Source organism: Pleurodeles waltl, chromosome 3_1 (assembly GCF_031143425.1).
Source record: "Pleurodeles waltl isolate 20211129_DDA chromosome 3_1, aPleWal1.hap1.20221129, whole genome shotgun sequence".
In the NCBI taxonomy this organism is placed as follows: domain Eukaryota; kingdom Metazoa; phylum Chordata; class Amphibia; order Caudata; family Salamandridae; genus Pleurodeles; species Pleurodeles waltl.
In genome coordinates this window covers 1,929,014,546-1,929,030,425 of record NC_090440.1, presented here as the reverse complement: position 1 = coordinate 1,929,030,425, position 15,880 = coordinate 1,929,014,546, and the positions used below count along the sequence as shown (strand labels likewise).

General features: G+C 42.3%; 1 protein-coding gene across 1 annotated transcript in view; it reads left to right on the top strand.

Moving 5' to 3' along the window:
* The window catches only part of UNC119 (unc-119 lipid binding chaperone), a 371,726-nt gene that overhangs the window by 66,259 nt on the left and 289,587 nt on the right, over positions 1-15,880 (top strand). The window contains exon 2 of the mRNA XM_069226171.1: positions 9,265-9,378. Coding sequence (XP_069082272.1) covers positions 9,265-9,378 — 114 coding nt within the window. The remainder of the gene's footprint in view (positions 1-9,264; positions 9,379-15,880) is intronic.

Genomic DNA, 15,880 nt, shown 5'->3' with positions numbered 1-15,880 from the left:
CCAACTCTTCAGCGTTGAGGGGTGGAGTGCTTCCCGGGTATCATGCCAACAGTGCCTTGTAGAAGACATAAAAAATGTCCATCCCTATAAATAACTCTTGAGATTCAGTGTGGTATTGAGGCAAATGAGCACCAGCACAACTTTCTTCAGTGTGAAGTAAAACAAGGTGACATCCACTCCCAACATATCTGCTCGTAGTAAAAATAGAGCTGGATGGTTTGTTTTTGCTAGTCTCCCACAAGTGCGGGGTACATAGAAACCATAGCAGTGTGAGATAGAAACTCCATTCTATATGAATGGGAAATTTACAATTCCTCAACTCTTATGCTTTCATGAGTTCCAGGTGTCACTGGTTTAACTCCTGAGTTTGTTTGGACTTTGATCCATGGAGCATGGCCTAATTCTGGACTGCAGGCAGTTGCAGTTCTTCTGATTCTGAACATCTTGCAGAAATTCATAGCAAGCCCAGTATTTTTGGTCATCTTATCTGCAACAGCTTGGCATCACCAAGTCTGGCGCACAGACCTGCTCAGTTTTCTTCATAACGATTAGATCCTCCTGCTCCAGAGGAAATACTTTCCTGCCCATGAAGGAATTGAGTGCTCAATAGCTCACTACTACAGCTCAGCATTAGCCCTTACCTATCACAGGTCTTTTAGCAGAGCATCATGGAGCCCTGGCAGCTGTCCTGAAGTCCTCTGACAGAACTCTGTGCAAGAAAATGCTGAGGTTTTTATCACTGAACCCTCTCAAAGTAAAGCAATCTGCTCACTTGCTGGATGGATGGATTTTTTTTTTTTTTTTTTTTAATAACCAATTTTATTTTATTTTATTTTGCAAAACAGTAACAGAGAGCACATGTCTGCAGTATCAGTGATAACAGGTAAATACATTGGATGATAAAAGCATTCTATTCCGCATTCAGTGAAAACACTCCACTTATAGTAACATATCCTGATATGCCCACCACTTTCACCAGATTTTGTCTTGTGTCTGTGGGCAGCCCCCCGATTCATATATCAGCTTTTTTTGTTGGGTGCACTAGTCAACCTCAGCTCTGCATTTTGCCATCGAGGGTGCTGTAAGACTTCTCCACAGTTGAGCAATATCCCCTTTGCTGTATGGATGTTATAATGATTTTTCATCCTATAGCTCTGCCAGTGGACACCTGCAAAACCTAACATGTACCCAAAGGGACTTAAGATTACAGGCTGCCATTCGTCTTTGCCAAATAGACTGTCTGAATACATCTTACAGGCCTCATGCACTTGTGTCATTTGAATTTATACCCTGCTGTATCTTGGATCCTCAGTATGGTTCTAGTGAGACTGGTAAATAAACATTTCAAATTGTTAGTGTACTGTGTTGTGACAATCTTCTCTTTGAGAACTTTTATGGTTATCATAACATGAATGTTGCACATAAACAAGCACATGTCCTTTTCAGCTAGGAACCATTTACTGTCTTCTATGCGTTTGTCCTAAGTTGTGAATTTCCTTTTTCTCAAAGACTATTTCCTTCCACTTTCATGTTCCTGCTCAGCTCTGGGAATATTACACAACTTGAATTTCAAGCTTGCTTTGTGTTTCTACCTTAAAAGAACCAAGAACACATTTTCTCTCAACAAATGTCTTGTGCCTTTGGAGGCGATAGTGTTTACTGAGTGGCTAAGGCTACCATTGGCTGCTGGATTAAGTCTTGTGGTACTCTTTACTGTGCTGTGCATGGAGCTAAACCTCCATCGGGTAACTGGACACTCCAGGTACACTCTACCTGGGCTGAGATTACTTCTATGGAATTTTCCAGCCCACATTTCATGGGCGCATTCATGCATGGTACCAGCATACAGAGGTATGATTCCACAGCTTTTAAAACAATCCAGAGGCTTCTAGTTATCAGGGACACCAACAAGGTCATGATGAGAAGGGACTACAGACTAAGAGCAACAAAATCTACATCAAGGTATTCTTATCCTTCCATATATTAATTATTGGGTGACCTTTACTACCTCTGTTATTCAACCATCATTTGGTGGGTTTATCTGCACACGGGGTTTGCTTTGCAGAAATATATGAGATTTATGCAGGCATTCTGTCCTTGCCTTGGTAATTTTAGGGTATTTCTTTTCACCAAGTCTTCACTTTAGTTTTACATAAACTGCAGAATTATACAGTCAAATAATGTCTGCATTCCTTTCGTAGGGAGCTGAATTTGTCCAGTGTTTTTTTTAAAGGTGTACAATGCATCTAATGTTTTCCCATTTAGAGAATTTCACAGCTGTTTTGAAGCAAGGCTGATATGCCTAATTATTCTGTGTCAAGAACATGCGGGTGACATTTTGTTGTGTAGCCATTTTAGTTGTAGCTCCATGCACGTTATTTTAGCACAGTTGGCCTGCTACTGTGCACTTTGACCCAGATATATTTTATTCAGCTTTGTTTATTGGTTTAACAATAGCCACATTTGTTGTCTTGTTTTATTTCTCTCTATCTAGCTGTTATTTGCTTAGGCCAGCACTACGTTCTGAAACAAGACATTCTTGTTTACTCTGCTTCTCTCAAGACTGCAGTGAGATAGTTTGCCGGTAAAATGTGGTAACGCTTTGTTTCTGGTATTTATAGAAATATACACATCCTCACATAGGGACATTTTCTCTGAACATCAGCTGTTTTATTATAAAAACACTCCCCTGTCCCATATACGTTAGAGGGAGATTCCAGCCAGATGACCACGACTGTATGCTGATTGCTGAACGCTTCGCTACAGCTGCTTTTGCAGACTTCAGGCCTTTGCTCAGGTATGAGGGATGACGTCTTCCCAGGGGAACCTGAAGGGCAGAACTAGAGCTTAACATGCTCTGCTCTAATATAGCTTAGGTAGGAATTAGTCTATTGACTTTAGTGGCAACATGGTAGCGTTATGTCCATGCTTTACTCTCCTTGTCACAGTTTTAATCCCGTCATGCCTTATCGTCCTGGTTATTGCAGTACATGCTTTATTATCTAAGAGGCAGTTGCTTCATTAAAACCTTATTGAAACATACACTGCCTCTGTCCGTCACTGTACATGTGAGACCAATGTAACTGAGACAAATGGATGAGATCTGAGTGACCACGATTTCCCTGAGGAATCAATTGTGTCATGCACTCGGCTGCCCAATCATCCCTGCTCTTGGGTAGAGATGAGGCACTGCTAGTTAGCTGGAGCAAAACCCGGAATGGGGTGACAGGTGGCACCTGTAGTGGGTTAGACTCCGTCTCCCACACCACAGGCGATTCTGCCGTTCAAATCCAGTAGTCTCCTTAGAATAATGAGAGCCTACGCAACAGTTCCACCCAGCGCTTTCCTTGTTAGAGACATGCTGATGAGGATGCATACAGTGACCAATTGAACAAGTGGTTGTAGTGGCAGCGCAGCCTGTTGCTTGTATTGCCAGTGTTGTTCTTAAATAGGTATTGTAAGAAATTGGGTTATTACTTTAGGTGAGGGACTACCGACCTCAAGTAATAATCTCAATCTTTTCCAGGGTGAACCACTAATGTCCCTGAATAAACCTGACCTCAACCCCCCAGTAGTTATGGCACTGAGCAGACAGGCTTAACCTAGAGGCAATTTGTAAAGTATTTATTCAGTACCAAAACAGCAATAAAGTCAAAATGCAGAACAATAAAAATCCAAAACCAAATTAGAAAACATAGCGTAAAATGGAATAAACATAACGACACAAAAACGACTGAAATCCAATAAGGAGAACTGGAGATATTATTTTTTAAAGTTTTATTAGGCATAGTGCCAGTGAACAGTAGACCGGTAGCTATGTGCAATTTAAAGCTGCTTGCGATGGAGTGTGGGTCAGATACGCCAACCATGTTTGTCCCGGTCAAAGATTTTACCTTCTAACTTTAGTCTTTAAGCTCCAGTCCAAAGCAGGAGCACACTTCTAAAGCCCCCTGGACCTCATGGAAGACACGTACAGACCCACATAGTGTCAGGCAGAGGCCAACAGCAGGGCCAGTCTAGGTCCAATTGCCATTGGGCATTTGCAGGAGAGGCCTCTTGTAGCTTGTTGTAGCCCTTTAGTTTGAACAGGAGGTCAGTGTTATGACTCTTGGAGTCCACTTCTTTGTTCTGTGGTACAGGAGGGAACAGGTCCAGTCTTTCAGGGCTCCTACCATGCCATAGTCAGAAGGTCCAATGCTCTTGTGCTCTTCCTCTGGTCTCTGAGTGTTTTGACATTGGCGCCTAGAGGTGCTACAATTATGCCTGCCATACGCTAGTGAGTGGGAGTGACCCCCTTGACACGCTCTGACAAATGGTTTAAAAGTTCCTAGAGCCAACCTTATCCACTTTGAACATTTTCAAGATGGTGAAAGTCTTTGGCCACACTACATAACATAAAACACTACAATCCAGTTTGAGGCAGCCCCTGTACTCACAATGAACACTGCGCCTGTTAGAACGGGGTTCATCAGAAACCAGACAGTGGCTGATCAGTGTAGGGAAAGGTGCGGAAGACATTGTGACGTGAAGGGTTAACTAGTCTGAGCAGTGTAGATGAACGTGATGCATGCAGAAGCCCGAACAGTACGTGGAAAAGTCCACGATGTTGCTTTCAAGCTTGTTTTCCAACATTCCATAGATAAAATTATCCGCAGCCTGCATGTGCGAGAAGCAGGAAGAGTGGGGGAGGGACGCAAAGTTCGCTCTGACGCTGAGAAAGGGAGTCCAGGAAAAGGCCAGGAAAATAATGGCTAGTGAACAGGGCAGCCAAGGGACGTGTGCTGATAACATAGCTAGAAAATGCGAGAAAGGAATAGAGTCCAAGCTTCAGGTTATTTAAGCACCAAAGCGCGGGTGAGGGGATTGAAGCTCGCAGATGGAGTTGTGCAAGCTGCCATCGCCCGCATCGCTGCCTCCCTGGCTGTGCTGTTCTTAGACCGTAACGCTCGCCGGGGAGAGAGGTTCGAGCAAGCAGGAGAGGGCTTCCCAGCATTGTGGATAAAGTTAAGTTCCACCCAGGGATGAAAGGCCTTTGTTTCTCTGCTTTATTTCTGATTGATTGACATACTAACTCTATGTTTATAATCTGATCTATTCTGCTCATTTGTATTTGACTTTTCTTTGAACGTCTTAATGTGAATATGATGCAGTCGCTGAAATGTACATTTCGTAGGCAGTCAATTAATGCACTATTCATATTGGTGAAATCTTCGCTCATATATAACTAGATACTCTTTATTGCTATTTTTCATTCTACTTTGTTGATGTGCCAAACGTATATATATTTCACTGAAAATTCTATTAAAAGCTAAATTGTGTGCATTATTGGTGGGTGGTCCTTCATTGAGCGTCCTTATTGACTTATATCAATCAGATGTCAATCATTCACCTGAATAAGACCGTGGCTATGCAAGAACTATCTAGCATCCTGTTCCCCTCCTCTTAAGAGCACCCCCAATGTTATATGTAATACCCAAAGACCGTAGTCTGGTGGAATAAAGCAGGGTCTTTCGGCAATCAGACAGTGGATACACAAAGATTATCTTGGCATCCTGTGTTCTACCTTTGAAGCGCACCCTGAAATGTAACATATAAACCCAGCAGACCTGTCAAGCAGATTTTGACCCTTAGGCACGATTTAACATTATAATGTGAAAAAAGGATGTTCAGCCCCTATAGGGGGACATTCTAGTAAGTTAAGAGGCATGTTTCCTGCCCTTTCAGGACAGCCTATTTACTCGTGGGAGGCATTTCACAACTTTTTCATACCTATTCAAATGCTAATCCCTAGATGGGAGAAGTTTGAGAGCAAATGAATATTAGCTTCCAGGAACGTCAGGCAGGCAAAATGTAAAGTTATTGTTCTTTCATATTATTCAATCTGATTTCACCACTGAACTGTTTAGCTATTAAAAATAAGTATTGTTTGTAGCTAGTCCTATTGGTGAGACTACAGTATTAAGATTGTAATCTGTACTCTGGTTTTTAAGGTAAAGCAACTAGGCCTGTCACAAAGAAAAATAGTTTTTGCATGATACATGTTTGACTTTTACCTACCATGCACCTTTTCTTATGGACTACAAGGCCTACATAGGTGAGACTTAAAATTTAAGTTTTGACCAATTCAAAAGGGTTTATTTTGACAAGTTCAGTTGCAGTTTTTAAACTGTCAGAGTCAGGCTACAGTGGTACACCTCAAATCATGTTTTACACTTTTACTGAAGTGGATAGCAAAATAGGTGTTGCGGTCCAATAGTGGTATTTAATTTAGTGGCCCTGAGTAAATTTTGTACAATATGCCGGTGCCTAATAGGTAAGTTAAATACATCAGTTAGGAATACGCCAATGTGACCTTGTTTAACGGGAGAGCACAGGCACTCTACCACTGGTTAGCAGAGAGAAAGAGCACTGAGGTCTAATACCAGCAAAAATATAGGGTCCTGCAAAAGGCAAAAAATTTGGTCACCATGTAGAAAAGGAGGATTTCCTATGGATATCCTCTGCATTAATGCAGCACCTGTGTGCCTTTTGTCTCCTCTCTAGTAGACGTGGGTAAATGAGGTTGAATGTAGAAGATGTCTTCCTTCTGATCCTGTTATGTCTATATGAGGAGAACCCCATGCACTGAAAATGTATCCTCTACATAAAGGGTATTGGTGGTGGAGGGTAGCCCCTCCTTAGCAGCACATGAAGTAAGTCCCAGCTGATCCAGTGAGCACAGCTGTCTGTACTGTCCCTGCCACAGTAATCCCATTTGATCTTTATTGCATTTTTTGTATTGTTCAGGAGACTGGTGTCTTGAGCTCCATGTGAAGTGCTCCACATTGTACTTTGTTCAACAGCATAGTGGTTGGGCCTGCTAGAGATTGGCATTCAGTCAACTAGTATCGCCCTTCGTAATGGATATGACAGGCAGTTGGAGGCAGCCGATTATGGGGAGGATTTCACTAGCCCCCCCTGGTAAAATCCATACATTGTTATGTCCCTGCACCTTTCACCTCTCTGAATCTCCTCTCTTTACAGACCAGTTTGAGTTAAGTTTGTAAGTGATCTGGATGTACCAGCTCTTCAACAGTGGAGAGAAAAAAGCAGTTTATTTATCCTACTGATTTATGCAGTATCCAGCACCATGCCCTGTGTTTTCTAAAAAGCTACACTAGTTCGCAAGAGGCCAGGTGTATGACCATTTGATCTCACAGTGGATAAAGGATGTATTCTGTATCTATCTCCCACATCTGGAAGCAAGAGCCTCTGACTGAAGTCTGTCTGGAGTGGATTCACAACCCCATTGAGTAATATGGGATATTCACTGCTTAAGTTGGTTTAGATTGATTCAGAGTAGGAGTGTCACCCATTTCTGACAGCACCTCTTTCAGCTTTGTAGACTAACCAGCTCTCATGGCTTCTGGGATCAGTATCAATGATGACCGCAAGCTGAGTATCATTGTTTAAAACATTTGGGATGGAAGACCAGTGATTTTGTTGCCCATTTGGATGGTGTAGGAAAGGGGGAAAGGCAAGGGGTTAAAGAGAAGCACTTTGGTGTGTGCACCAAGTATACTCCAGAGAAAGAGAGGATGCCAGAAGATTGATGTCACATTCTTAGCACTCCAGCATCAATGTTGAGGAGATTACCTTCATGTCTTTACCACTGATGCAGTCAGTGGTTGTTTGTGGGCATGTGACTTGACTACAACAGATATACTCTGGTAGTTTGCATTTGGTTGGTTTCTTCTAAATGTTAAATTGCAGTACATGAACTTTTACTTTTGGTTGAGAATATCTTTTCACCTTTTGGATTTAGTAGGCCTGAGAAAGAAGCCTACATTTGATGTGACCTCAGGAGAAAGGAGGTAAAGTGCCAAGAGCACTGAAAACTTGATTAAAATCATCTCAAAACTCCACAAAGCACAGCTGCTGTGGGCGAGGCAGGAGAACTCACTGACTGAGAGAGTAGAAGACTGGGAACAAAGTACTGCTGCTGGCAAACTCCCCAAGACAGATTCATTGTGTATAGCATAGTAGAACATTGAGCTCCTACTGCCAGCTCCTCTGCACGAACGTACTGTTACCAGAAGAGTTCTGCCTCACCAGATACTACAAGTAGGGTTCAGTGTTCGAGTAGTGGGACTGAGGCTTGCTGTGTTTTGCTTGCTAATACTAGAGCTCATGTCAGCTTTTCCCCTCTGAGAACACACTGTAGCTGGCCGCACTTCTGACTGTCTGGTTGTGAATTGGACTTCAGCCACCAAGCATCATCACAACTGTTTGAGCATAATACTGCTTCAGTCACTTGCCGTTTCTGTCCTGTGCCAGAAGTGAGCATGTAAGACTGAACTGCTACCACTTGAAACTGTCTGCCACTTGCTTGGCACATGCAGTGCACTAGAGTAGATAAACTCAGTTGTGTTCAGTGTGCTGCAGCCTGTATATGTTTGGAGACAGAAAATAATTCTTATCATGCAGTGATCCCCATACTAGGTACCATATAGTATGCCTACATGCTCCACTGTCGAATCTCAACTTACTTGAACACCCTTCATTTAATAAAGGTGACCTGTAGAACTTGTTAGACTTTGAATATATTGTAAGCAAATGATGGTGGTGACTATATTTGAGCCCTTAAACTTAAATCACGTTCTAAGAATGAACCTTGCCCTCGCTAGGAATCAAAAAACCAAATTGTAGGTGCTTAGCATTTCACTTAGCTGAGCAGTAGTAGCAAGGACGTGGCATCCACAGGTTACAAGCAGTACTGTCACAATGATTGCCCAGTACCTCTGATTACCACCGCCCTTGGAGAACCGGTCTGATGCTGATCCCAACGACTAGTACCCTGTGTGGATGCATATAATGTGAAGGGCAGGTTGACACTAAACTCTCTGCTTGTAGCAATAAGATCTCAATTTGCAAGACAAGTCAGGTATGTAGTTAGCCTTTTCTTGTAAGAAACAAACATTAACCTCCTCACCAAAAGAACAGCATAAACATCTAATCTAGATGATTAGTGGATTAGTAGCTGCTCTCCCAGACAACAAAGAAGGCATTTGTCTGGAGTTGTGTCTTTGCAGGTAGTGGAAAAGTAAAGAAAATGATACACAAATATATGAATCTGACACTGCCATAAATTGTGACATGCTACATAAATAATTAAACCTGTGCTATTGCGGAAACTACAGTGTCCTTATGTGTTAAATGTGTGAGCGTGTGTTAATTTTTATATCCAAAACAAATAATGTATGCCTCTCTCTACCGCTATCCTAGATTATTTGTGTTCACCTGAAGAAAATATCTACAAAATAGATTTTACCAGGTTTAAAATAAGAGACATGGAGTCTGGCACTGTGCTGTTCGAAATCACAAAGCCTCCAGCATCTGGTGAGTGACCGTGACATACTTATATTATGTAGTGCTTCATTTAAAAATCATCATGTTTACTTTCTAGTACTTTTTAGACTCGACTAGAGAAAAAGAACAATGTTTATTTGTTAATGTGATCATAACACATTGGAATGCTCACCCTATCGCTTAAAATGGTCATAGATTTTTAAATAAATAGGTCAACACAAAGCAGATTTGTAGTTGAGCTTGGATAAATGCAACAGGGGCAGACACCAAGCTTTACATGTTTAACTTTTCCTGCAGAATTTTAAAGTGGAACTTATCATGTGGTACCCTGTACAGAAAGCAAAACCATTGATATTTCTTGCTAGTCATAGGAAATCTAATCCAATCTACTCTTTGGGGGGCACGTATATAGATGTGCTTTTCCAATATGTTTATTTTATTTATTTTCTTTTTTTGCAGACCTTGTTCTTACCAATAGATAATACTTATGATGTTATGGTACATAATGATACATAAATGAAGTCTAGGGGACAAACCACAAGATAAATTTTGTAAATCTTGATTACTGTTGAACATGAGGGAGGAGCGGCCTGACCCAAAATGTTGGTGGGCCCCTGACTGGGGACCTCCACTATGTCCATACAGAATGAGGCGTTATGCAGCATCTCTGACCTGGTGCTAGTCTCTTTACAGCTGTATCTTGGTGAGTGGGGGGAGGTGCAGAACCTATGTGGTGAAAACACCGAGCAGCCTTGATGGTGCAGCAGATGGGTGCACCTGGGTGGGCGCCTGAAGCATAAAATGGCAACCAGCCTCTATAGCCCAGTGGTGCTCCCAGAAGAGAAGAAGAAAGCTGTGAGTACCCCTGAACCAACAGCAACAGGTGATGACAACGAGGTCTACAGACACAGCTGTGATCCGGTTTCAGGAATCCATGGGAGACTGAGCCCACCAGCTGGCAAGCAAAATTGGATGGTGCCAGCAACTGGGTCATTCAAGATGTCTCCGAGGTGGAACGGGGACAGCGAATAAATAATGTGGGTGCAAGTTATAGTTTCTTGAAATACCTCTAACTGTAACTGCTGAATTTCTACGGTTTTGTGTGTGTAAAATCTGAATCTAACTCTAACATCCCCGTAACCTTTGTTTTTTTTTTTGTGAATATATAAGTGTATATTCATTAGAAAGCTAAAGGTTGCAGGGATGCTATAGTAAAGTTGATGTTTTATCCATACAAAACCATAGAAATTCAGCAGTTATAGTTGTACCTATAGTTATACCTATGTTAAGAAACTATAACTTGTGGCCTAAAGTTACTTACCGGTACAAGTTATAGTTCATTCAAATAAGTATAACTGATGAATTTCTATGGTTTTGTATGAGTAAAACATCAACCTAACTATAACATCCCTGTACTTTTTTTAAATTTTATTTTTTTACCGTAAAGTAATACATAATTACCATGCGTTAATACAACCACTGCCACACACAGCCTTTGGCCATGCACAGGGCCTGCCAACCCCTCTGCATGCACCCAACCCCATGCTGCAGACAGCCTTTGGCCGTGCATGGCGGGGGTTCTTTTGTGAATAGTTTTTTATTTATTTTTTTTAAACATTTTTGTAAGTCTCCTTTTGAATCTGTGGATCTATCGCAGATTTACACTGGGGGTTCATCAGAGCCCCTGGGGTGAATCTGCAGATTCACGGTTCTGCCCGAAAGAAACAAAAAAAAGGGAAATTCTGTGCCCATGGGGATCTCTGAGGGACCCGTCCATGATGGCTATGGGGTCAAGATACATGTATCCTGACCCCTTATGTGTTTTTTTTTTTTTCTTCCTTTTTTCCCCTACTACGGCCCAAGCGAGAAAGAAAATGTTGGCTGCAACTTCCCTGTAAGGTTGCGGGCAGACAGCGCCTTGCTTTTCCCCTGGATCCACTAATCCCTCATGAGTGGATACGCAAAGGATCCAAGTCCCTAGATATACACATTTGTTTTTTCTTTCATAACTCCAAAACTACTGACGGGATTTACACCAAATTACAAAAAGGGCTCTTTCTAGACCAAGAGCTAGCTTTTTGCCAATGTTGGTGTAATTCCATTCCGTGTTTTGGGCTGTAATCGTGTCTAGAAATCCCTACTGAAAATTGCATGGGAAGTAGGGCCCCCCTTTTCTCGGTCCCTGCTTGATAAGTCACCCCAACATTTTCAAGATAGCAGCTGAAGTGTGTGGCATACTAGTTTTGAAAATTTCGTGAAGTTTGGTTAAACGGCTCCAAAATTCTAGACAAAACAAAGTGCTTTTTCTATGGAAACTAGGGGCCAGATGTATCATCATCCCGGTTTGCATTTCCTAAATAGCGATTTTTAAGAAATCACTATTTAAGAAATGCAAAATGGGATGCATGAAAATTTCGGTTTGGTAATAGTGATTTCTTAAAAGTCGCAATCGCTATCACCAAATCTCAATTAGGGAATGGGACTCCATTCATCCCTATGGGCCTGTAGCCCATAGGTGCGAATGGTTTTGCATTACCTAATTTGCAAATTCCTGTTAGGAATTCACAGTTTAGTTAATGCAAACCCAGGGTGCTGGGGGGCCTAAGGCCCCCTTTGATGCACCCCAAAAAAATATTTGTGACATGTAAAGCACACACATGTCTTAGTGGCATGTGTGCGCTTCATGTCATTTAAAAAAATGCATTTGTAATGCATTTTTAAAAATTGCACATGCTTATCACCAAACTTGAATTTGTGCTAATTGCATTTCCTAAATGCCAAATTTGCATTTAGGAAATGCATGATACATGTAAATAGGTATTCCTTAATCGGAGTTGCAATTTTAAGGAATCGCTATTTTTGCACTGTAAATTCCTTTCATAAATCAGGAAATGCAATTTTTGCATTCGTAAACGGTGGAATTTTGCAATTTGCACCATTTGATACACCTGGCCCTAGGTCCTAACTATAACTGCCTACTGGTGACTGCCTGTAGGTTATATATCTGGCTAAAATGGCCAGTTTTCATTTTAAACACACATTCAATTACCAAAACTCATGTCACTGAAAGAAAATGACCATCGAAGATCTTTCACAAACCTTTATTTCCAATAGGCTGCCATTCAGAGGATAACAGAGAAAACTGACAGTGTGTCTTTAAAAACCTTAGAGTACCCCATATATGATGCCTCACAGGTGACAGTTAGGTCACTTCTTTTTTCCGGCTCCTACTGTTAGGATTTTGATTTTGATGTTCAAAAGATGTTAGTTTGAATAGGCTTTTCTGACAATCTCAGAACATAGAGTACAGAGACCAGCTTCAGCCCCCAAAAATATTTTTTCTGTCAAAGATGCCTTTACTTTTTGTGAAGTGCCTATCTTGTGGGAAGAAGAAGGCTCAGACTGATCCACACTCCGTCTGTATTGTTTGTCTGCCATAGTACCATCATCCTGACTCCTGTCCTCATTGTCCGAAGCTGTCCATGTGCACTCTAAAGGACAGAGAGAAGATCAGGCTTCATGGACTCCCAAGAAAAAGGAACAGCAGGGTCATCAGGAGGCCTTGGAGAGCATCAGCCTAATTCCAAAGAGTCCTTCTCTCATCTAAAAACTCCACACAGAGGAAGATCTTGTGAGACCGCAAAAAAGGAGGTCCTGGTTGACGTCGAGAGGTATGGCTTACAAAGCATAAGGGATAACTGTTTGTTTGTTCGCGGTCGAAGACACAGTTGAATGTGGGGTTGTCTCATTATTCAACATTGAAGAACCCTCGTCACCCAATGTCAAGACTCCCATCATCATCAAAATCACTGTTAGCAGTAAGAAGGCATCATTCATCGTCGGCAGCCAGCAAACACTCTTCAACGTCAAGACATATATCGACGTCTTTGTCACCGTTGATGTCCAAGAAACATTAATCAGTGTCGAAGTGGTCGACGTTGAGGCGCTTGTAAAAAGACCACACTACGTCAAAAGAGAAACAATCCATGTGTCATATTCCATTGACGTTGAGGGATAAGACACAATCAACATCAACAGAGGTTCAGCTGCTGCCAACTGATTTGGCGGACTCAAGACCTCACTCTCCATCTAGACCTCAATCGTCATTGAACATCTCCCTACGTTGGCTAGAAAGTCTGGAGTAAAGACAAGCACCTCACACTTCCGACTTTGAGTATTCACGGACATACTCCCCATCACGAGTTACGTCACTTAGTCCTTTGTCTAACAGGACACCTTTGCCTAGGTTTGCGCCAGGAAATCTTTTAGTGCCTCTGATGAGGCGACCGCACTGACCTGCCACACATAGATCACCTCGCAGATCAAGCAGTCCTCTGTCGTAGATGTAGGCAACATTTAGAACCAGGTCCTCATCACGGTCTAGGAGACCTCATGGTTCTGGTTCCAGACATAGGAGAAGATCATCACCCTCCTGCTCCTCAGGATCTTGCTCCTCAGTGCAAGACTACTCTCTGACCTTGACGGACACACTTCCAGCCAGAGTGTCCCCAGTGGATGACCTGCTAACCTTTTAACAATATCCTTATCAGAGGTGCAACTAAGCTGAACATAGACATTCCGACAGCTACAACTTCTTCATCTGTTATATTTGAGACTCTATCATAGAGCAGTAACAAGGCCCCTCTAGCCAATGGCTCTGGGACTCTTGGAGCCTGCAGTGGAATTGTTTTTGACCCCAGCATCCTTGAAATCAGCTCCATCTTGGATCCTTAAAAAAAAATATAAGGCTTCTGACCAGGACCCTTTTTTACTCTGGGCTGATCCTCCTCCGTATTCAGGTATAGTGGCTGCCACATGCAAATCCCACCCTGTGGCTTCTTCATCTTCTGTCCCCCCAGACAAGGACAGCAAGTAGATAGACTCCATTAGAAAGATGAGTGGAACATCTCCATCTTATAGGAAGGTGGCTAGTACTTCTGCTTTACTAGGAAGGTATGACAGATCCCTGTGGGACGGCTCAGCAGGTTCACAGAAAAACTGCATAAAGAAGACAGACAGAACTTTCAAGAAATCCTGAATGAAGGTGGTCTAGTATCCAACTAGACCATAAGCGCAGCAGCAGAGTCATCAGACCTAGGGGCACATGGGTACTCGCATGGCATCTGCTCAAGGAGTTCTTCCTGGTTAAGTCTCAGAGGCTTGAACCTAGGGGCACAGAAGATACTTCTGAATTTACCATTTTCAGGTTACACCTTTTTGGTACTCGTACAGATGAAAAGGTGTCCAGGATGAAAACTGAAATGGACACTCTTAAGGCTGAAGAAAGAGTTTGGTAAAAGGTGCCAGCCATACAACAGGCGATTTCCCCGCCACCCCCCATCCTCCAGTAGAGGTTTCAAGCCCCTCAATGGACTCAATATCACCAGTAGCAGGCAAGATCTCATCATCACCCTTGCAAACAATCCAGAGGAAGAGGATCACAACAACAACCTGCGTCCACAAGCAAACATCCTGCTAAACAATGAGTCACCGCTTCCCCTTTCTCCATCACCCACTCCGGTGCGATGGAAGTATCACCAATTATTTGGAAGAGTATCATTCAATCACAAAAGACAAATGGGTCTTGAATATTGTTCAGAATGGATATTCTCTTCGTTTCAAGTCCTCTCATCCTTCTGTTCCTCCGGTAAAAACATTATGGTATCAGTAATACCTCTTGCAGTCAGAAGTCAACATTCTATTGCAGAAAGAGGCTGTAGGGGAGGTTCTATGTCACCAAAGGCGAATAGGAATTTATTCCTGTTACTTTCTGGTATAAAAGAAAGGTCTGAAATAAGACTTCAGACCCATCTTAGATCTGAGAGTAATGAACAGATATATACATGGAGAAAAGGTCAGAATGCTGGCTCTTCACCAGAGCTGTCCACAAATACATCAAGGAGATTGGATGTGTACGATAGACCTTCAAGATGCGTATTTCTACATCCCAATTTCTGTAAAACATTAGAAGTTTCTCCACTTCAAAGTGGGATCTCAACACTGTCAGTACAAAGTACTACAGTTCGGCCTAAAATCAGCTCCACAAACATTTAAAAAATGTATGGCTGTAGTTGCAGCAAATTGAGGAAACAAAGTCTTGGTCTATCCTTACCTAGACGTTTGGCTGATGAAGAATTGTTTACCATCGCAGACAAAGGAGCATTGTCAAATTTCTGCACAGACACTAAACAGCCTGGGCCTCGTTGTCCACTATCATCAGCCTGAAATGTTACAATCTCCTACAGACTCACCATCCATCTGCAAGGCAGGCTGCTTCTCTACTGGGGTCTATAGCCTCGTACATCTTCATAGTTCCTCATGTAAGGTTACATATGAGGCCTCTGCAGCAATGCCTGGAAAATCAATGGAATCAATTTTCCAATCACTGGGAGGATAAGCTGATCCTAATTGCAGGCTACAACTTAATCTCTCCCATAGTGGTCTCAGCAGAAGAACCTGCTGGCAGGGGTACCATTCGATCAACTCAGACACTGATCACAGATGCTTCTCTTTAGGGATGGGAAGTGCTCCC